Source organism: Ochlerotatus camptorhynchus, unplaced genomic scaffold, assembly GCF_037179485.1.
Source record: "Ochlerotatus camptorhynchus isolate MF236.1 unplaced genomic scaffold, CSIRO-AGI_Acam_v1.1 ptg000101l, whole genome shotgun sequence".
Taxonomy (NCBI): domain Eukaryota; kingdom Metazoa; phylum Arthropoda; class Insecta; order Diptera; family Culicidae; genus Ochlerotatus; species Ochlerotatus camptorhynchus.
The window spans coordinates 566,415-592,798 of record NW_027040591.1 but is presented as its reverse complement, the minus strand read 5'-3'; the positions used below and the strand labels follow the sequence as shown (position 1 = coordinate 592,798).

General features: G+C 44.3%; 2 protein-coding genes across 2 annotated transcripts in view; one reads left to right on the top strand and one right to left on the bottom strand.

The window, feature by feature from the left end:
• LOC135699012 (dnaJ homolog subfamily C member 7-like) overlaps positions 1-26,384 on the top strand; it is a 43,010-nt gene that overhangs the window by 1,980 nt on the left and 14,646 nt on the right. The gene's annotated exons all lie outside the window — the stretch shown is intronic.
• On the bottom strand, positions 9,750-14,776 carry LOC135699006 (zinc finger protein 836-like). Its single transcript, XM_065219182.1, has 4 exons — positions 14,273-14,776; positions 13,125-13,850; positions 11,726-13,061; positions 9,750-11,662 (listed from the first exon to the last, which is right to left on the bottom strand). The coding sequence occupies exons 2-4, from the start codon at positions 13,840-13,842 to the stop codon at positions 9,913-9,915; spliced, it is 3,804 nt and encodes a 1,267-aa protein (XP_065075254.1). The 5' UTR covers positions 13,843-13,850; positions 14,273-14,776; the 3' UTR covers positions 9,750-9,912.

Genomic DNA, 26,384 nt, shown 5'->3' with positions numbered 1-26,384 from the left:
TAGTCTCGATAATAAAGAAAACTAAACAAACTCTATTTAAACTTTAACTTTCGACAAAGCGCATCACGGGTGAGATGAAAGTTGAAGACAGATGCAACTATGTTGAACACGCTCTGCAGCCCTCAAATCGCACCGTATACTCCATAATTTGTGCGACGTAGAGGCAGTCTTAGCATGAGGCTATTCCGAAGCGGTCGGGATTGAGCATTCAGGTCAATTTGTCTCAGGATAGGCTCGCAATCTTTCCTTCCCTGCAAGATTCTTGAATTTTGGAATTCTGAAAGAGCTTCGTTTCGCATAGCGATGTTTTTCTCGAGCCCATACACTTTTATATCGATTTTTAATCCTGATGAATGTGGGCGTCTCAGTGGAATACCTGTAGAGAGAAAGAGAAGGATTAGTAATATCAATTTAATTTCACTACCTTATTTGATTATCCTTGACAGATACGCGTATTTCGTCTACAATGTGCAGTTCAGTTTTCAAACACTTGAGTCATTTAAGCTCTGAAGCATTTGGCGATTTTTTTTTTTAACTTTTGGTTAAAATTTGACAGATGGAAAGTTATCGATTAACCCTGCTATCCGAGCATGGTTATTTCTGACAGACAATAAGTTAAATTTTGACGACCGTGGCTCGATTACCGGTCGATCGACAGCACGGGGATTTTCGAACATACACGCTATTTCAAAACTACCCAAATTTGGGTTGAATCCACCCAGATCTGTCAAAACTGAACCTACCCAAAAATAGGTAAACTGTGTTGGGATTGACAAGTTGACAAATGAACAACATTGATATGAATCCGATCGACGTTGTTCATTTGTCAACTTGTCACTCCCAACACAGTTTACCCATTTTTGGGTAGGTTCAGTTTTAACGGATCTGGGAGGATTCTACCCAAATTTGGGTAGTTTTGAAATAGCGTGTAAGAAATAACTTTCGAAATGTCACTTTTAACCACGAGTTAAATTTAACTCGGCAAATGGTTCGCAGCCTTAATATCTGGACGCACTGTTTATTATACTGCAGTGCTCCTAGCGGTCGGATCTGAAATGTTGTGAACAGCATTTTGTTTCGAAATGTTTCCTCTTTCAGTGCTGAAATGTTCGTCACGATTCATACTTGTTAGTTGAAGTTATACTTGATGGAAACCAAGAAACCGGAAATTAGTTTTGGACACCCACTTGGAAAATTTGACGCGGATTACCCGCATAAACGCGAACCATAAATTGACCTTACCTATTTTAGGTTAAAAATTGTTTATAATCCCTGCTGAACTTCAACTGAAATGGTTATGGAACTTTACATGAACGTTTAATGATAAAGTTTCAACCTTATGTATTATGGTTTTTTGGAACTGGATCTTACAAATAATGGGTTGTTAAGAACCATTACCGTTCCAAATTCTTGTTTTCTCCATACATTTTCGGAAAGAGAACTATATTACAAGAGCAAATTTTCATTACGTCGAATGTAACAAAGGTAAACAAAGTCGAGCTATCAGTGTCAATCGATTCTCCTGCTATTACTAAAGCCCTACAGTAAAAGTATGGACGACTGTCACCACAAAACTGAAAAAAACTGTTCCAATCGAGCAAAGCGGTGCATTTTGACGGTTCGATTGGAACAACTTTTGACAGACGTCCATACTTTTACTGTAGGGCTTTAGCTATTACACTATATACTGTCCGAATATAGGATCAAATCCCATTTTTAAATTTATTTGCCAGCCAAATTGCTTTTTGACGTAATCACCTTCCGATCAAAATAGTTTTCGATGTTACTTAAGTCACCCAATTTCTATGGAGATGCCGTTTGACTTAAGTAACAGCGCTGAGAAACCCGTGAAAAGTGTACGTTCGTCGTTTCGCTTTCTCATTATTAAAGTGAATAAATCGAACTGTTTGTTGCTAAGATGATTTCGGTGGTCCTAAAATGATGAATGGGCTGCACGTAAGGAGACGTAATTGATAATTCTCCCGAATATCCTGGTAAATACACTTTGACTTAAGTAACAATAGGGGCCACCAAACGACGTATAATAGCTTTTGACTCAAAAACCAGTATTTTTTAGCATGAAAGCTAGCGATTTGCATTTGTATGATTAAAACCCTGCTAAATATGTTAAACATTGCTATCACTATGAGATTATATGTGTTTACTTGGAAATAGGAATAACTTTTCGGTCATCAAAACAAAACTTTATTTTTCTCGGATTGGTGCGAATGTTACTTACGACATAATGAAAATTTGCTCTTGATTAGAACCTTTTAACTTATGGTTTGAGAACTTTAATGGTAATGGTTATGGTAGTCAGTAAGGTCCACGAATGGTTTTGTAACATCGATCAACTTTATGTGGAATATATCGCGAATTGGTTGCCTGTAATTTACTGATTACCAATTCACGATATATTCCACGTAAAGTTGAGCGATAATACAAAACCATTAATGGACCTTACTGACTACCATAACCATTACCATTAATGTTCTCAAATCATAAGTAAAAACGTTCTTATATAGTTCTCTTTCTGAAAATGTATGGAGAAAACAAGAATTTGGAATGGTAATGGTTCTTAACAACCCATTATTTGTAAGGTCCATTTCCAAAAAACCATAATACATAAGGTTGAAACTTTATCATTAAACGTTCATGTAAAGTTCCATAACCATTTCAGTTAAAGTTTAGCAGGGATTATAAACAATTTTTAACCATTTTAGGTAAGGTCAATTTATGGTTCGCGTTTATGCGGGTATGGTATCGCCAAGAAATTCAATGCCAACCAAAGCACCGTCAGAAGGATTTCGATCTTTTCGGGACAGTAAGCAACCAAACAGGACACTGAAGCAGCATCTAGTGGGCAAAAGATGTGCCCGGAAGTTTTACAATGAGGTTCTTACAAAGTATGAAGGATGCATCCTCATGGACGACGAAACGTACGTGAAGACTAGCGTGAAGATGAATTTTGGGTAGCCTCCCGGACAAAAGTTCTATAAAGCAACTGGTCGAGGTGATGTCACTAGAAAGTTCAAATTCGTTTTTGCCGATAAATTTGCAAGAAAGCTTATGATCTGGCAAGGTATTTGTAGCTGCGGACAATTAACCCAGGTTTCTCGTGACAAACAAGACTATGCGGTTTCCAAAATGTACAAGTAGGAGTGCCTGAAAAAATCGTATTCTTCCGTACATTAAGGCCCACAATGTTTTGGCCTGATTTGGTGAGCTGTCACTACAGCGGGGAAGTTCTAAAGTGGTATCGAGACAACGGGGTAGATTTCTTCCCAAAGGACATCAATCCACCCAGCTGCCCTCAATTCCGCCCAATTGAGACATATTGGGCGATTATCAAACAGAAGTTGAAGAACAGTGGAAAGGTGACTTGGGATGCGACAGAGATGAGGTGGTGGAATAAAACGGGACACCAATGCTACCGACGCCAGAGAGACACCTGAACGCTACCTTTCGACCCATCAACTCATGAATCAGAGACCAACGGCTTTACTTCTCTTCCGAAGGATATTTAATGACTCAAGCTTTAGTTGGCTAAAATCAACAGAGCATTTTATGAGACGTTTCTGATCAGCTGATTTTTCAATTTAAGAATGAACTTTGACAGGAGGCAGTAATTTAACGACTGTGAGAAACAACAATAATACTAAATTATGTCAGGCTGGCTCCTGTTATTTCGTAAAATGGACTATGTTATGTGTTATCAACGTTCTCCCGCTGTTTAAACGGTTGACGGAGCTAAACCAGCCGGTGGAAACTAACGATATTAAATTGGCTCGCTACTTGACTAGCCTATTGGTCCCAAGCAAATCGATTAACGTACCCCATTCTAGTCAAATTTCTAGAACTACACTGTTTGTTTTGATTCGCTATGAAAGTTTGACAGATAAAATGAGGGATTCGTGGATTTTCCCAGAGAGAATAGGTAGAGAGGCGAAGAGTGAAAAACCGCGGAAACGGCAGCACTCTTTTTATTATGATTCCATCCTACAAGTTCTGGCAACTGTTTCCGAAGGGCACACTTCAAGTGACTTTTTCTCATCCTAAAAAGTTTTCTTCCAAATATATTCGCAGCGATTACAATACTTGCCTTCACCAAATTGGGGAACATCAACTTTTGTTTATTTTGTTCGATAGGATACCAGTTTGACGGTTCAATAAGGTTTTTTTTGCTTCACACTCTTCGCCTCTCTACCTATTCTCTCTGGATTTTCCTATGTTTCGAGGGGTGCATCGATTAGCTTGGGACCAAAGATAGTACCAGAGCTGAGCCAAAAAGTTAAGCACGTTTCTTCGGGACCTTCTGATCTTATAGAGTTACCTCTATGGTTAAACTCCGTCATACATTTAAACAGCAGGCGACCAAAGAGCCGACAAATTCATATCGACTCACTGGCGACTTCAATGCGAAGATCGGCTCCGACAACACGGAATATGAGCGTGTCATGGGACGCCATGGTCTCGGCTAAATGAGCGAGAACGGTGAGCTGTTTGCATAATTTTGTGGCAATAACGACATGGTGATCGGGGGCTCGCTCTTCCCCATCGGCCAGTGCACAAAGCTACGTGAGTTTCCCGTGATGGACATACCGAAAATCAGATCGACCACATCTGCATCAGCCGAAAATGGAGACGGGGCCTTCTTGATGTCCGGAATAAACGCAGCGCCGACATCGCGTCTGACCATCACCTTCTAATCGGCGAAATCCGCCTACGCATGGCGCGGATCCAGCGACGGGAGGAGAGACTCGGGCGGCGGTTCAACACACGACGACTTGAAGATCCAGCAGAAAAAAGGTCTTTTGTTTGAAGAACTTGAGACTCGAGCTGCGGACGTTCCAGAAGGTGGCAGCGTAGAAGAACAATGGACGGCCATCAAGAATGCCTTTATAGAAACAAGCGAGAACAACTAGGGTGAGCTGCGCACCCAGAGGAAAGAGTGGATCACAGATGAAACCTGGCGGAAGATTGAGGAGCGTAGAGAAGCAAAAGCCGCGATAGAGCGGGCGAGAACCAGAGGTGCCAAGAACGAAGCCCGTCAACGGTACTCGGCTCTAGAGAAGGAAGTCAAGCGCTCTTGCGGACGGGACAAGCGAGCGTGGGTGAACTCCCTGGCCGACGAAGGGGAGAAAGCCGCAAACACTGGCGATATACGCCTCCTCTACGATATCTCACGACGCCTGAGTGGAGCAAGGATGAACCCGAGGATGCCAGTGAAGGTCACGCCTGGACAATTGCTTACCGACCCACTGACCAGCTGAAACGCTGGTTTGAGCACTTCGAACAACTTCTTCAAGTTTCGACGGCCAACCAGCCATCAACATCTCGGCATGATCCGCCTAGGGTGCGGCGCATCACTCGCGTCAATTCCGAGGCCCCATCACTGCAGGAAATTGAAGCAGCTATCCGAAGCATGAAATCCAACAAGGCTCCAGGGGTCGATCGCATATCAGCAGAGATGCTCAAAGCTGACCCTATGCTATCCGCACAAATGTTGCATCAACTATTCTGTAATATCTGGGACACCGCGACTTTTCCGGCCGACTGGATGCAGGGCATTTTAGTGAAGGTCCCAAAGAAGGGGGATCTGACTGTGTGCGACAATTGGCGAGGCATCATGTTACTGTGTATTGTTCTCAAAGTTCTGTGCAAAGTTATCCTGAATCGGATACAGGAGAAGATCGACGTGACTCTCCTACGGCAGCAAGCAGGATTCCGTGCCGGAAGATCTTGTGTGGACCATATTGTCACGCTCCGCATAATCCTGGAGCAGGTCAATGAATTCCAAGAGTCCCTTTATTTGGTATTCATTGACTACGAAAAAGCTTTCGACCGTCTCAATCACGAGAATCTGTGGGGCGCCCTGAGACGCAAGGGAGTCCCGGATAAAATCGTCAACCTCATCGAAGCGCAGTATGAGGCTTTCACGTGCAGAGTTCTGCATAACGGAGCCTTGTCCGACCCTATCTGGGTAGTCGCTGGTGTGAGACAAGGATGTATACTATCACCGCTACTGTTTCTCATCGTAATCGACGAGATCATGGTAGGTGAAATTGACCGTGTACCGAACCGTGGGCTGCTTTGGCAGCCTATCACCATGGAGCATCTCAACGACTCGATTTGGCTGATGATGTAGCTCTACTAGCACAACGGCGCTCTGATATGCAGAGTAAGCTCAATGACCTAGCCGAACGCTCCTCTGCGTCAACAAGACCAAATCGTTGGATATCAACACGGGCAACCCTTCCAACTTTACGGTAGTGGAGCAGCAGTGGAGAAGGTCGAAAATTTCCAATATCTTGGCAGCCAAAAAGCGTCGGACGGCGGGACCAAGAGCGACATAGGTGCACGAATCAAGAAGGCTAGGGCTGCCTTTGCGAGTTTACGAAACGTATGGAGATCCAACCAGATAAGTCAACGCACCAAAATCCGAATTTTCAACTCGAACGTGAAATCTGTGTTGTTATACGCCAGCGAGACGTGGTGTGTATCAGTGGAGAACACTCAAAAGCTGCAGGTCTTCATCAACCGATGCCTGCGGTATATAATTCGTGCCTGGTGGCCTCACAACTGGATCTCGAATGCCGAGCTCCATCGTCGATGTCATCAGAAGCCGATAGCAACAGAAATTCGAGAGCGAAAGTGGAGGTGACGGAGCGGAAACGAAATCTGCAAGCAAGCGCTGGATTGGAATCCGGCAGGACATCGCAGCAGAGGCAGACCCAGGGGCTCATGGCGGCGGAGCCTCAATAAGGAAATTAAGCAAGTCGATAGGAATCTGACCTGGGCCCAGGTCAAGGCAAAAGCGAGTAGCCGCCCAGGATGGAAGTCTTTCACGTTGGCCCTTTGCACCGCTGGTGGTGCACAGGACACTTAAGTAAGTAAGTAAAGTCACCTGCTTACAGTGCTTACATCACATTGGGCTCAAACGCTCAGATGCTGCACTCCTGCACGAACTCCAGCAACACACTACACGCTATATAAAAACTACCCAAATTTGGGTAGAATCCTCCCAGATCGGTCAAAACAGAACCTACCGAGAACTGGGTAAACTATGTTTGAAGCGACAAGTTGACAAATGGATAACATCGAAACTAACTTCAAAGTGAAGCACTGGGACGAACTAAGATCTGTCTCCGTGTTCGCAGAAAACGTTTAGCTCAGCCACGAAAACGAGTGCACAATGTATGAGTTGGTTCGTATCTGATCTATTCTGGACAATTTATTTTTATCTAGATGAAAAGTTTCTATGGTTGTGACAGATGGTATCGCTGCTCCAGGATTCTTTCAAGTACTGGCTGTGTATGTGTAGACTAGACTAGACTAGACTATGGTTGTGACAGATGGTATCGCTGCACATTTGAATCGGCCGTTATAGATTTTCGAGCGAAAGTTAAATTTAAGTTTCATGTCGGTTTGTCGGTGCGGGGGTCCGCTTGGGGAGGCAACTAGCCTTTAAAGGTGTAGAATTAATCTTCCTATATAGCTCAATAAGAAAACGCAAGCAGATCAATAGCATTAAGCAGATTAACAAGGAGAAGAATAGTTTAGGAAATAAGTAGAATTAGAGGCATGTGACAATGAATAACTTTTAAGTTTTTGTAGGTATTGTTTTTCCCTGAGTTTATTGGCCTTTTTAATGCACCACCAACGTAGAGGGCACCACACGAGTTCGAGAGGAAACGTCAACTAAACTGCTTGTTTACATCAGAAGAAGGATTTTTCACAACGCAAATTAAAGCATTTTTCATTGAACATCTTGCCAGTTTCCATCAGTAGTTGTCTTATTTTACGATTTTCCACACATCTGAACTGATTTGCACCTAAACTATTCACGCACAAGAAATCTGGAAGATCATAACCACTAGGGCATTATTGGAATTTTGCATTTTTTTCGGCAAAAATATTCCCGAACACGAGCAGAATCCTTGCAAATATGATTCATCTTCTGTAATTTCATAGAAGAGGGCGTTAGAGGCCCCCCTGGGCAAAGACTTCAAATCAAGAAGACTGGCACCTTTGCCAGAATCCAAACGAGAGATACAGTAGCGCTGCGCTTGAGTGAAGGTGTAAGCAACGCATAGAAAAATGAGCAAATACACAAACCTTTCTTCTGAGGATTGTAATCTTTGCTATCAAATTCATTCGAAGCATTTACCTTTGAGCGGCAGATGACGCGATTGTACCTGTCTCATAGCGTTCGTATGAGAAAATGGAAGAGTTGCCAGTCTTCTTGATATGTTGTCTTCGGTAATAGTTACGATATTACAGTAACTAGAGATTTGGGTTTTTACGTTGTTTCTGTCGGAAAGCCGGGTCGTTGCCATGTTGAGTATCGTTGTTCGTCTCCAGATCATGTCCGTTGTTGGAAGCAGGATCTTCATCGTATGTGGGAGTTGTAGCATTGATTTGTGGCAGTTTTTGCGAGGCCGTATGGTGTGCTGTCCTTCCTTAGATTTTTTCGGGATCATATGTATTTGAGATCGTATAATTGAGTGTGTTTTAGGAAACAGATAAGAGCCGATGTGGTGGATTTGTCATTTTTTTAAAGGCGTTCCTAATGCTGCTGGGGATACCGTGGAGCTCCCGATGGGACTGATATGCCGGGCATTCGATGATGGCGTGTTCAACGGAAAGTCGCGTTTGGCAAGTCTCACACAGTGTTCTGAAGTTCCTACTGTCCCCCATGTTGTGTGAGAAACGCGCATGGCCAGTTACTTGTTTAGAATATGGGAAGGTCCTCCCATTTATGCGTATCACCTTTGATTTTTCATATAAAAGGATATCTAAGGCTGTTCCACTCGGCCACCCAGGCTGCCCGAACCGTACTTCAATAGAATCTCATAATATAAGGGTGTTTTATTATGTTCACTAAAATACTTAGAATTTATACTACCAAGAACATAAATTACTGAAAATTATATTTTTTTTTCTCAAGGGTACAAACGATACTCCCCTAGCTCAGTCGATAAAGGCGCAGCTACGAAGAAGTCCAGGCTGGAGGCGGCTGGTTTCAATTTCCGTCTGGTCTATTAATTGTTCGGGTTGGAAAATTTCTCATCTTCCTTGGGCATAGGTTGGTCCAGCCATAGAAAGCTCTCAATTAAAATGTGGAAGTGTTTCAAAGGATACTAAGGCAAAAAGCTAATATGCTTTAAGCAATATGCTTGAAATGCCATGTAGTAGTAATGCAAATGGTTTTTTTAAGCAATGAAAGTAGTTTTTAATTTGCCGCGGATTAGTATTTGAAGTCGCGGATTTATTTTGAAAAAATCGCGGATTTCACGGATCAAATGTTTAAAATCTTGTAACAGCCTTGGATTTTCTATCTATAGTACATGGGACTGTTATGCTAATAGCGGCAGTAAAGTTCTTGACCTAAGTTTCAAACTGATATGTAGTTTGTGTCTCCACTTACCCCATTCTCCTCGCATGACGTTAATTAAAAATAAATCAAAAATATGCTTTAACTTTTCAATGCATAGATAGCGACTGACAGTGGTGTTTTTAAATATTCAATCATATTCTTGTTTACATTTAAACTGTATTCTTCATACAAGTTTAACGCATAAACATCAGTGCTCAGTGAAATCGATGTACCTACCTACCTATACTTACTGATAAGATATGTTAATCATACATTTTGGAAACTGCACCTTCTGGTCGCATAAAAGAGCGAGGTTCGAATATTTTGTCAAAACACACCCATGTCTAATTTCACGATTTTATTTCAATTGTAATTTCAAAATTAACATCTTCAACCATTTTTCAATCAACGTTGTAACTTTATTTTTTTACAATCACTTTCCAAACTTAAGGGTACATTTATCCTGAACAACGTTCGGGAAAGTGAAACAAATGATTGGTTATCTTGTCCTGAAATTCGGCGATTTGTTTTTATCAGATGTGAACCGGTACATGCAGCAAGAGCTGAGAGCGTTCGTTGAATACGGCCGAACACATTTCGCACTGAAATATGTGTACTGGAGCAGGAGGTGCCGGTGGTTCCTCAGCCTGAGCATCCGACATCGGTTCCTGTTTCGGGTTGATCAAAGCCATGGAAGCCGAAGAGGAAGAAGAACTTTGAATGTCGTTCAGCAGCATGGCGGAAAGCTTATCCGGGCTCCCTTTTTCCTGCTTGATCCGCATAGCTGAGTTCGTCGGGTCCGGGGTGTAGGCTTCCCGTAGGAAATTGACTTCCCGTTCCAGCTGGCGTCGGGTTAGCCGCTGACTGCGGAGGGCTGATGTGAGCGATTGCTGTGCGGATTCTTTGCTGATTTTCTTCAGCTGCTGTTTGCGGGAGGCTTTCCGTGGTTTTTCCTCCGGTTCGTCGGCGGTGAACGTAGAATCATCCTCGTCGTACTGTTCGTCTTGGCTGTTGTTGTTGCTGTAGTGACTAGCTTTCGGTGTGGCCATGATGACCGCTGGTGGCACATTGTTGTTGGAGTTTTTGATGGGGGAACGAAGGATTTCCTCCAGGTCGTTCACGATGTCGCTGTTGTATTTGTCGATGTATTTATCCTTGCGGGAGATTTCCATCAGGAGGTTCTGGTTCAGGAGATCTTCGTAGTTGGGCACTTCTTGCTTGTGGCGTTGGCTGTTGCAACTGGATAACGCTTCCAGAGCGTCTTGGTTGGAGTCGGATTGATCGTCCCCGTCGCCGTCGTCTTCCCGACCGTCGTCCAGCAGGGGGAAACTTTCCGAGGATATTTTGTCTGACGGGATTTCCCGGTACGTCGGAACGGTGCGGTTTTTGGAGCGTTTGAATTCCAAGGTGGAGTACGGAGTGGACGCACCTTCCGGGTGGCTCTTGATGTCTTTGGTGATGACGGTTTTCGTTTTACGCTTTCCGTCGTTGACTGCTACTCGTGTTTTTTGGGTGTGGATCATTCGGGGGCGCGATCCGGATGTGGATGACCCAGGAGGATGATTACCGGATGTTCCAGCCGGTGGCGTTGTTTGTTTCCCTCCGCGTCCTTTGGGAGATTCCGTTTTTATAAATTTGAATGTTCTATCGGTGCTGGTGCCAGGGTTGGTGACCACTACGATGTTGCTAAGCAAATTGATGCCATTATCGTCTACGGTCGATGGTTTGTTATGTTCTGCGGATGTTGAAGCCAGTAGATCGTACGAGTTGATGTATTTGGGGGATGCAATCAGCTTTTTGTTCGAGGTGCCAGCACCGTACTCCAGTAGTATTTCAGCCGGATTTTTCAGCAAATCTTCATCATCCATAGCTCCCTGTTCGGTTTCTTCGTAGGTTACATTGGTTTCCTTCTTCTTGCCTTTGCTGCCGTATTTCACCTGCTCCGTGTCATCGGTTTTGAGCTTCCTTCTTCGTTTGTATTTCCTCGGGAAGGTTGGCGGTTGCCGCTTCATCGCCGTATTCATATCACTGTGCTGGATCAAATGCTGTATCAGTTCCATCGACGTTTCGAACAGTTGCGTGCAAACGGAACAGAAATACGGCTGCGTAGCGGTGCCCCGTTTAGCATCCGATGCAGAGTGGTGCGATCGAATGTGCTCTCTCAGCACCACTCGCTGGTTGAAGGCACGGGGACACACGGAACAACCGTAGGGTTTTTCTCCGGTGTGAACACGTTCGTGTTTGCGCAGGGTTCCTCCATCGGCGAAGGCCTTCCAGCAGAAGCTACAGGAGGAAAAAATATGCGTTATGGTCGAACATTTAAATTCATTTTCAGTATCAACTTACCGGCATCCGTAGGGCCGTTCTCCGGAGTGAATCCTCAGGTGAATTTGCTGTGAAGATCGCGAACCGAAAGTTTTTCCACACTCGTGGCAAGGAAATTGCCGGGTTTTGGTGTGCGAATGCCGGTGGTTCATCAGGCTGCGTCCATCGGGGAATTCTTCCTGGCAAATTTCGCAACGGACCGATTTGTTTCGATGGGAAACCATGTGCCGTTTGAGGCGGGCCTTGTTGTGGAACGTTTTGCCACATTTCGAACAACAATGTGACCCAAACAGCTTGGTCCGCTCGCGCGAATGCTCCCAGGCATGTTTCAGCAGAGCTGCATGGTTCTTGCAAAGTTTTCCACAAACCACGCACGAAGTATCGGTCAGTTCCTGGCTGTGCTGTTTTTGGACGTGTTCCTTGATAGCATTTTCGTCCAGAAAAGTTTCCCGGCAAAGTTGACACTTGTACGGTTCGAACCGTGCGTGGACTTCCGCATGAGCCAGCAGATCCAGTGCTTCCACAAATGTATCTCCACACACGTTGCAAGACAGCGGCTGTTGCGATTCAGTTTCTTCTTCGTACTGGTTTTCCGTATCTTCTTCTTCTTCGTTGTCATCCTCTTCCAATCTCTGCTTTTGATGCTGCTGTCGTTGGCGGACAATCTGACTAATCGGTTCATACTTTTGCTCCCGAACGGCATGAACTTGCTTGATGTGCCGTTTCAGTAGTTCCCGTCGCTGAAACATTGTCCCGCAGCTGTCGCAGTAGTATTGGCCTTCGACTTCTTCCTCATTGGAACTCCCCTGATCAGCTTCATCCCGAGTGATGGTCATTACACTAGGGATACCGGCTTCCTCCAATGGGGCAGCGACCAAATTGGCTGCATGTCGTTGCCTTATATGTTCCTGCAGCATCACTCGGTCCCAGAATCGATGGCCGCACGTTTCGCAGTCAAACGGAGAATCTCCTCCATGGATGCGGGCGTGCGAGGCAAGTGCTTTCTCCCGGGCGAACGAGACGCCGCACTTTTGACAAACGAACGGCTTTCGATCGTCGATCACCGGAAAGCGAGGCGGCAGGTTGACGAAAGGTTCCACCGAAGGATTGAATTTGGTTTCCTGATGTCGCTGGGCCTGGGACTGCCGAGATCGACTCGTTGAGGTGGATGATTTTTTGCCGGATCTTGCAGAACTTCCACTGGGTTTTGCCCGCGGCTTCTTCGGAACTCGCGGTAGCGGTGCTGGTGGAGGAGCCATGAATTGCGTCGGAACCGGAATCAAAAGGTCATCTTCGTCTTCGGAGAACGATCGTCGTTTCAGGTCGGGTGAAGGAGATCCCGACAAGTCGTATTCATCTGAAATTAATAAATGTACGTTCTAATAGCTGAACAATTCTGGGATCCATTGAATACACTTACATTCATCCGGATCATTTCTCAGTGATTCCTCGTGGTCATCCGGCACGTAGGCGTGCAGTTTCAAATGATTCAGCAGGTCGCTTCGCCTCGTATACTGTGCTCCACACAGGTTGCACACGTGTGGCCTATCGTTCGAATGTGCTATTATGTGGTTCATTAAATTGGCTTTCTTCCTAAACCTGCGCCGGCAGAAGTCACACGGATACGGGCGGGATGTCGTATATTCATCCTGATCCGTCGGAAGTGGTACCGCCAGGTCATCCTCCGCTGACCCTACCACGGCTGTAGCTCCCAGCTGATCGACGGTGACCTGTACACACTCCTGACCGTCTGTCTGCACCCAGTCATCGGTGATGACTTCCTCCGTCACTTCACATTCCATGTATTCTTGATCCTGCTGTATCACTTCCTGATGGATATCATCCGACTGAACGTGTACCACTTCGCCTTGAATAAGAGAACCATCGTCGGCGGCCATGTAGATCAGATTTTCCGGCGGAATCTGATCTATCCGACCGATCTCATTTTCATCCACCAGGAATTCTTGCCCGTCGTGGGTTTGCAGTATAATTTGCTCCGCTTGGCCGGATGTAGACGCTCCGCCAATGTTGGAAACTGTTTCGATTAACTGTGCCGGGCCCTGCCCGGGTATGTTAATAATCTTCATCTTGGCATTCGGCTGGGATGGGTCCCAGATCGTGAATGCTGCTGAATCCATGTCAAATTCTGAAACCAAAAACAAAAATCATTTTCCGTCATTCATTCATAATATCGATCATTGATCAAAGTGGCGATTGTTTACAACAAGTACTATTTCGCCATTGATTAAAATACGATGCGCATGTGTTAGTCCTTCCACTTGAAGTAGTAGTAGTGGCTTTACACGTCTATCCAAAGTTTGCGAGTGTGGGTTTCAACTGCGCTCATGATGAACGAGAGACCGAAAAAAAAGCTATCATGGAGGAATGTCTGCCTTCAATGAAATGAAACTGCAATTTCTAACCTGAAACCTACGGAACATAAATTTTTCTGAGGTTATGGACCAAGAATGAGGTTAGCTCTAGTTGCATTCCCAATCAAAACAAACACCCATAACCACGATCAGCTGATGGTAAACAACAACAATGGACAAAATTGTACCAACTTACCCGAAAAATTGCAAAATCACCACGTCGAGTTTACTGCGCCATAGAAGCAATCGAACGGCAATGGCTTCTAGAAGGGGGAAAAAATTCCACCAGCAGCGGCAGCGAACGATATTCCTAAGGTGCCCGAGAGAAACCACCTCGAACGTACCTCTGTGTAATATCAAGTGAAGGAAATTTTTGATCTCCGAAACTTCTTTTTCTTTGCACTCTCCAAGAACGTATCACGGGCAGCACACACTACGTTACATCACCACGTTTTTGGCCGAATCGCCGATGCGCCCAAAATGGTCCACTTTCGCTTTTCTACGCCCGTAAAAATTATCACTTCGGATGCAGGCTCTAATCAACTTTATGCTGCACGGGAAGTCGGGTCGAAATTTCCTCTATTTAGATGAACATAACCACGAAAAAAATTCTGCTTGCACGAAACTGACAACCAACACTACACCGAACCGTACGCGGCGAGAGAAAAGTGGACGATCATGATACTTTTGCGGAGTGGTGTGGAGATTGTGTTTCTTTCCTCCAACATGGCTCGCGAGCTCCGGTAGCTGACAGCATAAACTTGGCTGTATGCGTGTGGGAAAGGAAATCGGCATGATTGTGTACGTTGCTTACTTGACAGTGACGAAGAAACACGTGTGCGAGATACAGTAGACGGTCCGTTTGTCGGCGTCCAATCGATCACCACTTAAGTAATCTTGTATTTCGACAGTGAGCATGCATAAGGGCGTATACGCGATGATCGATTCTCTTCATCGTTTTTCTCTTTGCATTGCTCCAGCTAAGCGAAACAATTTTATAGAATTTGTTCAATGCAGAGTTGTAAGAGGTTGTACTGGCTATCAAAAGCAACAGCAAACGTACCGATAAACGTTAAATCTAGCGAGTTAATAACAAAAGAGAAAATCGATGAAGAGAATCGATCATCGCTTATACGCCCTTATGAATGCTCACTGTCGATTTTATCCGGGTTGGAACAAGTGCGAAACCGATTTTTTTGTCAGTGTGCACCTCGACCTGAGGTATATAGGTTTTAAGGACTAAGGCTGTGAACCATTTGCCGAGTTAAATTTAACTCGTGGTTAAAAGTGACATTTCGAAAGTTATTTTCTATGTTCGAAAATCCCCGTGCTGTCGATCGACCGGTTTTCGAGCCACGGTTGTCAAAATTTAACTTCTTGTCTGTCAGAAATAACCATGCTCGGATAGCAGGGTTAATCGATAACTTTTCATCTGTCAAATTTTAACCAAAAGTTAAAATAATCCACCAAATGGTTCAGAGCCTAAGTTGATAGAATCCCTAATGCTGGGTTTAGACTAGGCAAGTCAAATGATCATTTCAGTTGAATTCAATTGACCACTTTGTCAAGCAGTTTTGGCGTGACTTTCTACCAGCGATTTCACAAAACTGGACTAACTAATTTCTATTTTTTTATGAAACGCACAAATGTTGGCGACTTTTCTCGTGGTTCTAGAAGAAAACATCTCAAAATAATGTTTTATTTCAAAGTTCGAGTGGTAGTAGACGTCATTTTATCTGCTTGGCTTGAAAAGTTGAGCCTGGTTCAACTTTTTTCAATTCAAGTGAGTTGATCAAGTCAGTTGAATGGCATGGTTTACACGTTCAATTCGCGTTCAAGTCAGTTGAATTCAACTGAGTTGATCAATTGACTTGCCCTGTTTAAACCCAGCTTAAATCCGGAGAACTTTGAGATTTGGGCGTAGTTGCGTGGGGCACGCCGTTCCAGATATAAGGATATACAGACCAAATTTAAATCGCTGAAAATCAAAATTTTGCTTATTTTAGACTTGATGAAAGACCAGCAAAATAATGCTGCTGTATCTTCCAGCAATTCCAATTTCTGTCAAAATGACAACATTTTACTGAAAATCAGTAAAGATTTCAGAATTCATTTTTACTGATTTTTTCAGCAATCCCAAATTCTGTCATTTAGCAGAATTTTGCTGAATAGACTCAGTAAATCGATTTTTTTTACTAGGAGCATGCAGCGTCTGAAGAAGCTTGTGGATACAAATACACAAATAATATAGAATCACTAACAAGATCACCAGGCTCTTTGCCATATATATTTTATTAAATATAACCAGTGTATTTACCAACATAATTTTAATTATTTGTTATTATTATTGCTATAATCAAATTATTTTCAAAACAACCGTAAATCTCCATCAAGTCTCGCCATGGATTCTCAAAATCGTTACACCCGTGACGGAAGTGGCATCCACATTTCCTCCCAGACGAAGAACAGCTGACAGCTGACGAGGTTTCCGGCCATGGCTACACGAACTAGCGATGCAGCTCCCACGGCTGCGGCTGCTTCCAATGCTCGATGGTCGATGGTTGCAATTCATGATGGCGTTCACCGCCAGGGCTACGCTCGGGAACTCGACCAATCCGGAGGAGGAACTTTCCGATTTTAGCGGGAACATTCGCACTTGTCATTGGTGGTGAATGCAGTCAGCAGCAGATCCTTGGACGGCATACGGGTGGGGTATTGAAGAAGTGGAGAATGCGATTTTTGCTGGCCTGGTAGACGATTGTTCTTGGAGGCGCTGTAGACTTTGAAGCTGATCGAATTGTCCGGCAGGGTGGACTCTGACAAGTAGTTCTGCTTGGAAAATGCAATTTGAATTTTGCTACCATCATTTCCATTGATTCAATGTTGTTCAAGTGTTGGATGCTGCGTTCGACTGGTTCGACTGCGATGGCGTCCCCCATCTGGACCATGGCGGTACTCTCTTTGGTCTTCAGGAATTTTATCCTGACAACATTTCCATACAGGCAGAACAGATTTTGGAACAGATTGAACAGCTTATCGGTGTTGGCTGTGTTGTTATTGAGTCCGTAGACCATCATCACTGCGTCCTGTTGCTGTGCCGGTTGAATCAACAATCAATACGAAACTAACGATTTTAAATTGGCTCACTACTTGACTAGCCTATTGGTCCCAAGCAAATCGATTAACGTTCCCCATTCTAGACGAAACTTTAGTACTACACTATGTTTGTTTTGATTCACTATGAAAGTTTGACAGATAAAATGAGAGGCCCGTGGATTTTTCTATGTTTCGAGGGGTGCATCGATTATCTTGGGACCGAAGAGAGTACCAGAGCTGAGCCACATTTCTTCAGGACCTTCTGGTCTTAGAGTTACCTCTATGGTTGAATGAAGTTGGCTGGTCCGTTTCGGGTCAGCGGTGCGTCCTTCATCAGTCCGTCGTGTGTTCCAGCCGGTGTTGGTTTTCAGTTTTCCGCCGGATGATACTCGGGCGGTGAAAAATTCGGTGCAAATCCGTTTCCTCCGTCGGCTCCCAGAAGGGCTGGTTGACTAATGATTGACGTTCGTTCTGCGGGGTCGGCCTTCCGCCGAAGAGGATCTTATAGCACTGGAGCTCGTCCGTTGCGGGCATCCTTGGAGATGGATGCATCAAGTGTGTAGTCTCAACTGGAGTCCGTGTCGTTTTTGAAAACATTTTTGACGTAGAACTACGTCTGTGATTTCTATATGGGGGTACACTTTGTGAAAACCAAAAATGGAACATGTAACAAAATTATGAAAGATTTTGAACGTTAATAACTCAGCTGCCCCTGTACCAATTTCAATAATTTTATCACCAATCGATCAGAAATATTTCTACGCATGTATTAAATTTAAAACATTATCATTTTTCAACATGTCACTATTGAAAATTGCACGAATGTGCAACTGTTGCTATGATAATTAAAATTATCACCGATTGCCTGCGAAAAGCGATTTCCCTAACACAGATTTCAAAGTTGAATTCCATCCGGTCTCACGAAACGGTGTTTATTTTATCACGGCGTGGTGAGTGGTGGTGTTCTCCAGTACACAACGAAAAGGCTCCCCGCAAGCAGCTTTCTATCAAGGCTGCCCACAACCGCTGATCGGATTCAGTTCCAACCACCGTGTGTGGTGGTGTCCGGTCGTCGGCATCAGCAGAAGCAGCAGCAGCAGTGCTTTCGGGTGTGGCGTGGCGTTGATCATTGTTATCCAGTACACAACGAAAGGCTGACTGCAAGCAACAAGCTGCGTTCACATGAGCATCCATAAAAGGAAGAAGAAGCCACACCGCTATTGATCGGAATCAGTATGTCATGTCTGGGTTCAATTCCAGTCGGCACCGCCGGGATGTTCTAAGGCATAACATCTCTGAAGGGAAGTAAAGCCATAGAGGTAACTCTAAGACTAGTAGGTCCCGAAGAAACGAGCTCTACTTTTTGGCTCAGCTCTGGTACTATCTTCGGTCCCAAGCTAATCGGTTCACCCCTCGAAACATAGGAAATTCCACTAACCCCCTAGGGGAAGGACTGCTCCAAGTATGAGTATCAATACCGATGGTGGAAATATTAAATATTTTAATATGTGTGATATTTGCGAATATTACACTTAGTCTGACAGTTGTTTTTTTTTGTGTTTGACTATATTTGGTTTAAAGTGTACATTTGACATTCGTTTAATCAAAAATGGATTTTACACGAGAGGCAAGTCAATCCTTGATGATCTTGCTGGCCAGGGCCACCAAAATTCGCTCCGTGTTCTCATAAATTTGGCATTCTTTGGTAGCTGATCTCAGTGCACATAATCTGGCGCACTTCCGTTCCCAGGAACTAGTCATTAATTTCCACGAATTCTTCATCGTCTGCAATCCAATGTTCTGTCCTCCGATGGAACGGGAATCGACTGACTACGGTGCCCCTGTAAACGGAGTCCCATAGTGATGGTTCCGTGGTCGTAATACATTCGCCATGAGCCTGCAATTTGGAGAGATTTGCTGCCTGGTCCAGTGCCGTTTTTATCATCAAAAAGTTGGAGGGTGGTGTACATGACACAACCGCATTGTTGACGTAGAACTACGAAATTTTTGTTCGATTTGCTAGTTTGTTGCTTCGGATATTGTTTTGGAATTAAGAGAATTTCATAACTCAACTCTTTTGTAGAAAGTTGTGGTGGCCCTGAAAAGGGCCGATTGTTTTTGGGTGGTTTTGTATAACCAGTTGATGGTTGATGAAGTGCCTTCCGAGATTGATGTTGTCCTCGGAGTGTTAGACCTTGGGCAATATGGAGGCCCTGCAATACGGTCGAGAACATGACACGATGTTGGATTGATGATTCACCTTAGGCATGGTGGATGGCATCGATGATACAGCTGTGGATCGAATGAGAAGTGCGTATATACAAGAATTTTAGTGAAATGGTTCGTTTGTCATACCGAGTTGGATATAAAACTTACCACAATTTTAGATTTCCAGTATCGACAAAATTGGCCTGTGATACGAGAAGTACGAACAGTACCGCATACATTCTGCCCGAATATTTCTGAAGAACGTTAGGTCAATACATGAACCACCAAGGGTAGTCGCTTGGGAGGGGTTAGATGCCAAATTCAACCGAAGATATTTCGACATAAAATCGATAAACTCAACATTCTCCTGCTTCGAAACATCGATGTTGAAGTCTCCAGTGACGATGCAGGGCATAGTAGCATAGGTGTACATCATCAGGTGACGTGTCAAGAAGAACTTCTTCTGCTTGATTGTGGTACCTAGAGATAATGAGAATGTTTGATTAAGAATACGAGATTTTCTGATTTTAATTACCTGGTGAAATATACACGCAAAACAGCAACGCTCTGGTGTTACTGACGGTAATTTCAGCAACACAAATGTCACCATGTTCGTCGGCAACCCTCAGTAGCTCATCGTGGTGTTCGCTAAGCTTTTCGATAGTATGCGAACTAGCCTTAGTGGAGTAATTGTTCTTTTGGTAGATTGCAACTCCTCCAGCTCTCGTACCAGCACGCTTTGACTGCACTACGCAGTTGAATCCGGCTATTTCAACTGATGCATTGTCATCCATCCACGTCTCACTCAGAGCCAGCAAGTCCACACCAGTCAGTACGTGATCGGAAGCGATATCTGATGAGTGTGCATTGAGACTTTGTACATTGATACTCATCACTTTGCACGCAAAGTTACGGGTCTCTAGCACTTCAACGATTTCCTGCCCAATGGTTCGAAGCCGGTGATTAGACAAGCGCTGAAGCTCTGTTCGCAGTTCTTGTATCCTGGGTGAGGAAGTTCCCTTCGCGTGATGAAACTTGAACACATTTCTGGCATTCGTCAAGTACAATCCTTCGATGGATGTGACTCTGGAAAGCCCAACGTACACCAGCTGTTGTTCTTGCCCTTTATCGTACTCGTACACAATCTCCGAAAACGTACCACCTTGAGACTTGTGCACGGTAAGGGCACTCGCGCTCACCACAGGAAACTGGATCCGCTTGCATTTGATGATGCTGCTCAATTTTATGTTCGCAGAACGCTTACTAATTGGTGTCCAGTCAGGGTGAAGAATACCGGGTTTTGAGTAAACTGCTGGTCTTGATTTTACACGAAGTGCCTTCCCGATTGATTCACTTTCGAATTTGATCCAAAGCTTGATGATAGGCTGATAGGGATCATCTTCGATGTGCTCCACATACTTTAACTCGCCAATCGCGCCGTTTACGATGCCATCTTCAACGTCAACATTGGTGGTGATCATAAATGGTGCTCCAACTGCGAGACACAGCATGTACGGCAGACCACCGGTCTCAACAACGCTCATCTTGTTGACCTTGGAGCGTGCACTGACCAGCTGTGTGGTGTCTCTGTATCCGGAGTAGATGTCATCAGCCGTGCAGTCCACTGTCTCTCGGTCTGCCAACGACTCCAAGTTGTATCGTTCTACATCGATGTTCCGATGGTACAGTCGTATGGCACCGGGAACATTTTCTTTGCACCACTCAACTGTACGGAACCTGCCTTCAATCAAGGCGGTTTCTTCCGGGGTAAGTGGATCGCCATTGCCGATCTTAGTAAGCATAGATGAGAACTGCTCATTCGTTTGGCGCATCACTCTAACTAGTGGAAAGAAACTGAGTGATTGCCACAACACAGCACCGTGCATTGAGCTGGCAGTAGGCTTGTAGACTGGCCGCGCGTTGACTGGAGGTAGCTGCCTAAGATCCCCACAGAACACGATCTGCATGCCACCAAACGGATCGTCGTAGTTACCGGAGATTTCCTGGAGACGAGCGTGAATGGTATTTAGCACATCAGCGCCGATCATGCTGACCTCATCAATGATGATGGCTCGTATGTTGGCGAAAGCGTTACGATAAAGTTGCAATGCTTCAAAGCTTAGCTTCGATGATTTCCTCCGGGACATTGTGATCCGGAACGCTGAGTGAACTGTGGTTCCACCAATCGCAACGGCAGCTTTACCAGTTGAAGCACATGCAACATATGCATTGTTTTGACTGTTGTGTGTCTGGCTGAAGCGGTTTATAGTCTCCATCAGGATGCGAAGCGTAAATGTTTTGCCACATCCTGCAGGTCCAGTGAAAAAGATCTGCAAGGGCTTTCTATCCCCATCGAAGCTATGCAAGCTATCGATGAGTTGCAGGATCAGATCTCTCTGCTCTGGGTTAGTGACACGCACCATTGCACAATAATCCTGCTTTGACATCACATTCGTTCGTTGCTTGATGATGGCCGCCATGGGTCCGGTTGGCAGATGCTGGATGTCATCATCATTCGGCTCCATTGTAATAGTTTTAACATACTCATCGTGCTTCTTGGATGCAACATTTTGTTGTTCATCATCCTCAGCGCATATTCGAAGGTACTCTTCAACGGTCTGCTCAAGATCCAGCTCGGAATCGAATTCCTTCAGCTTCCTGAGGATGGCATCTTCGTACTGCTCGTATAACTGAAGAAACTTGTTGCCGTCGAGCACATCGCATACTTCATTTCTAAATGGCCAGAAGAGAAGCACCATCTCTCGCTTGTACTCGACAATCTCCGACATGCTATAGCCACACCAGCGTAACACTCGGGGCAAGCTTCGAAGTTTGTATGAGTTTCCAGCACCTTTTTCCTTCGTGTAATACGCTGCAAAATCCGCCAAACACACATCATCCAGCCCTCCCCGAGCCTCGTATTTCTGGACGATGTTAAGTGTCCAAATATCGGTGGATTCATCATCAACACCTTCATCGTCCATTTGTTTCGTGTGCTTCCTGGATTTAATTCGCCCATGGGGCCACATCGTTGGGATAAATTCAACCTGTAAGAATGTCCAACGTGACAAAGTTTATAAACAAAAGATAATAACTGAATGTTACCTGCCGACTAGCTTCCGACATCGGTTGTCGAAGCAAGTACCACGCAGCTTCCTGCGTAGTCAATTCCACAGAATTCAACATTTTAATGCTGACTTTCTTGAGCAGTCCTGTATAATCCTCATCAGGATACTCAGACTGTAGCTGTATGAGGTCCCGATGCAAGCTACTTATACCTCTCTTCGATTTGTTGACATATTCAACGACATAAGCAGCGCAGGAGAACTCTTCAAGGATGAATTGGAGATCCATATTCGAACACAGTGTCCTGGCAATCCACGGGTTGAATGGGTTCGTCCACAGTTGAGTCATAGAACGCTTTAGCATGATGGTCGGTCGGCGAATTGAAGAGCGAATCACATCGACGTAATACTCGTGTGTGCACTTGCTATCGGCAAGAAACTCCTCAAGGGTATCAAACGCCTTGGTTTCTAATGTTTCTCGGAGCGTGGAAGCACGTCGTCTAAGCTGAACGTGGCGACCGTCATCGGACGAGATTGGAATCAAAACTCTTGTTTGATCCATCGGCCAATACGGTATATTAAACCTGCACTGCTTCTCATTCCGCTTATAGCAAGTGAAAGTGTGCTTATGAACCTAAAAGCAACATAAATGTTCAATATTAATATCAATATCAAAATACATCGAATTTACCTGATTGCCATAAGACTCTGGAAGATCTTCTGCACTAACGGAACAGAGCCGATCGATCAACTGGACAGTCATAGGCATTTCCTCAGAAATCTGTTCACGGGGGTCGTTAGCCAGCCAAAGAAGGATGTGGGCGTGAGGACTGCCGCGATGCTGGAACTCAATCCGTTTGAAATGATCTACGACGTGATACTTTCCGAATGGACTGTATCTGGTTGATGACAGGAGTTGCATGATCACATTGACCAACTTGTTAAAGTAGGCGCAGCATGTTACCGGATCCTCACTGACAAGCGTTGCTCGCTGCAGGGCTGTCAATTGCTGCATCACGTCTTGTACATCCGCACCATCATACGCACTGGAAAGCTTGAGGAGAATCTTCAATAAGGGTGGCCAACGTATTTCGCTCGCGCTCAACGTAAGGAACATCGTTGGTTTTCCTAGCTGTCGGATCATCGCAAACACATCGCGTTTCCGTTGCATCCAATACTGGATGGAATTTGGAATGGATTGGAGAAACGACAGATTACGCTCGATGCACGTCTCCAGGAATTCCTTATCACTAAGCTGTGCACGCGTAATGTTGGCTGTACCCATACACTTAAAGGTATTCCTCAAGCCTTCCGAAACACGCAAGCGCATGATCTTCATGCCCATGTAGAGAACGTGCTCAGGTTTTGCTCCTCGTCGATCACGGCGTCTGACCTCGCTGGTAGCCATCATGAAGGCTGTCACGTGAACCTCTGGTTTGAAGATACGTGGATGGCCCAGATAAATATCCGGGAACGATAGCTCTTCAGCATGTTCATCATAAATGATGGACAGCGGTGTTCGATTTTGGGCCGGAGCGATTTCTAGGCATTTGTCCTCGTTCCATAGGAGCGTGTGTTGTTGACCAATGAGGAGTTCTGTGTCGTTCGAGGCATCGACGACCTCGAAATCCACCGTATTATCCACATTCCGGGATGTACAAGGTTGGTCAGGTGCTGGTCCGATTGCTGCCAGGTGATTTTCATTAACCACAATTCCATACTGGCGGTAGAGAGGAGTGGGCTGAAGATATTTTAACCAGGCTTTGACAGTGGCCTTCTTCACAAATCCGGTCAGATAACTTGATTTGTGGATCATGTGTTTCTTGATGTGGACATTGAAGGCAAATTCGTCATCCAGTTGCCGGGGGAGCTCGCTCACCATTTGAACAACATCGACCGGCACATTAATGATCTGACCGATGATTGTTAGGCTGCCTATGACATAGATTTGCTTGATTGTAATATAATAACACTATAACATTGTACAAACCTGCTGCTCGGCGTAACCGACGAAGTTGCATGAAGTTGATCCGTGGCGATATCAGTCTCGTGGTCAATGGATCCAGTGGCGGTAAATTTGACGGATAATTGGGATATGTAAAACCATTCGATTTTGACAAGGTTGGAATCGAACCACGTTTCAGGCTGCTTCGACAAGTTTGGCATGCTGAGAATACTTCAACGGAATCGAAACAGTTGGTCGCCAACAATAAGGTCGCAGCAGCATTACTTATAGGCTTCAGATCGTTCTTAAACCATATTCTATCGCACACATCACAAGGATGACCGAATTCGTTTTCAAGAAAACGTTTCCTGAATTCTCGAGTAGCACGTTCAAAATTAGGTTCTTCTTGAGTAGGTAGGAACGAGGGGGCTTCTAAAAAACCGTAATTCACATAGCAATGACAGTTTGATAGTTTCATTAATCAAATTTTGTAAATGACATAGCAATGATAGTTTTGACAGTTATATTAATCGTATTTCGAGATTTGATTGTTTGTTTTTTGGCAGATTAAAACATTATGTAAAATAAAAACAGACAAACTAATATACTTGTCCTATAAACCACGCTATCTTCCTGTGAATATCCAAATGACAACCAAAAGAACCGCCCAGCATACGTAACATACGGCCTACACTACACGACTGGTTTACTACGAATGAAAGCGCAGAGCGTCTTGTTTCAAGCTGTTATTTGTGTTCATTCCACATCGCTCAACGCTCGGTCGCAAAATGCATTAGTAGAGGTGACACACAAGACCGAAGTTTTAGTTTGTTTACTAAAATGAACTGTGATGGTTTATTCATGGCAAGCTTTGCAATAATTTGGTAGGCCTCATAGCCTAGTCAGTAAAGGCACGGTATTACCAAGCCGGAGGCGGCGGGTTCGATTCCCGGTCCGGCCGAGGGAATCTTTCGGGTTGGAAATTGTCTCGATTTCCCTGGGCATAGAGTATCATTGTGCTTGCCACACAATATACAAATTCATGCATTGGTATTGGCATCGAAAGCTCTCAATTAATAACTGTGGAAGTGCATTTAGAACACTAAGTTGAGAGCACGCAATAAGCTAATATGCGCTAAGCAATAAGCTTGAAATGCGAACAAGAAGAAGAAGAAGTTTGCAATAATCACTGGACCTCGTATTTATTTGCGTTTATACACATCACTTGCGCAGGAAATCAGTTTGGCACGGCATTTGTGACCAGCATACCTTCCGGTGGCATGAAACAGGTCAAAACTTGCCTAAATCTGCCAATAAATTTGTTTGTCTTGCATTTGCAAAATTGTGAACTTTTCGGGAACATTCACGCCAAAGAACTCACTAACACACTTTTTGTTACATGCCTTATGCATGTGATTTGGTGTACAGCGCACTTCTTCCGATTTTTTGATCACCTTATAGAAAAGGCGACAACAGTTGAATATCGGGAATTGGAATTTAAATTATTCTTAAAAATATATTTATATATTTGTTTACTGGTTCAAATTACAACTGGGAAGATAAAACTTTCATTTTGCAAATTGAAGTTGCTGCAATGTTTTATCGAATAATTTACCACTTCAATGAGAACTGCAATTGTCATCTGTTTTACTTAATTTTAATTTCCTACCTCGAGTTGAAGGACCTTCTCCAGCGTCCTAATCAGTTGATGGTGCCGCATTACCTATGACTGCTTCCATGTTGGTTTTACAACACCGAACACTCTCTGCAGCGGTCTTGGGTCGTTTCGGAGAACCATGTGCCTGACGATCCTTCGCACGCTTCCGGGAATTTCGCATGTATTTTGCAGCCATATGTTTCGACATGGCTATGAATTGCACTGTCAATTTCTCAATATTCGCTGAGAAGTATTAGTAGAACGCGGGTTCGGTTTAACACAAGCACTTCTGAGTTATATTGCGTTAATTGAAATCAGTAGAGAAAGTTTCTCTATC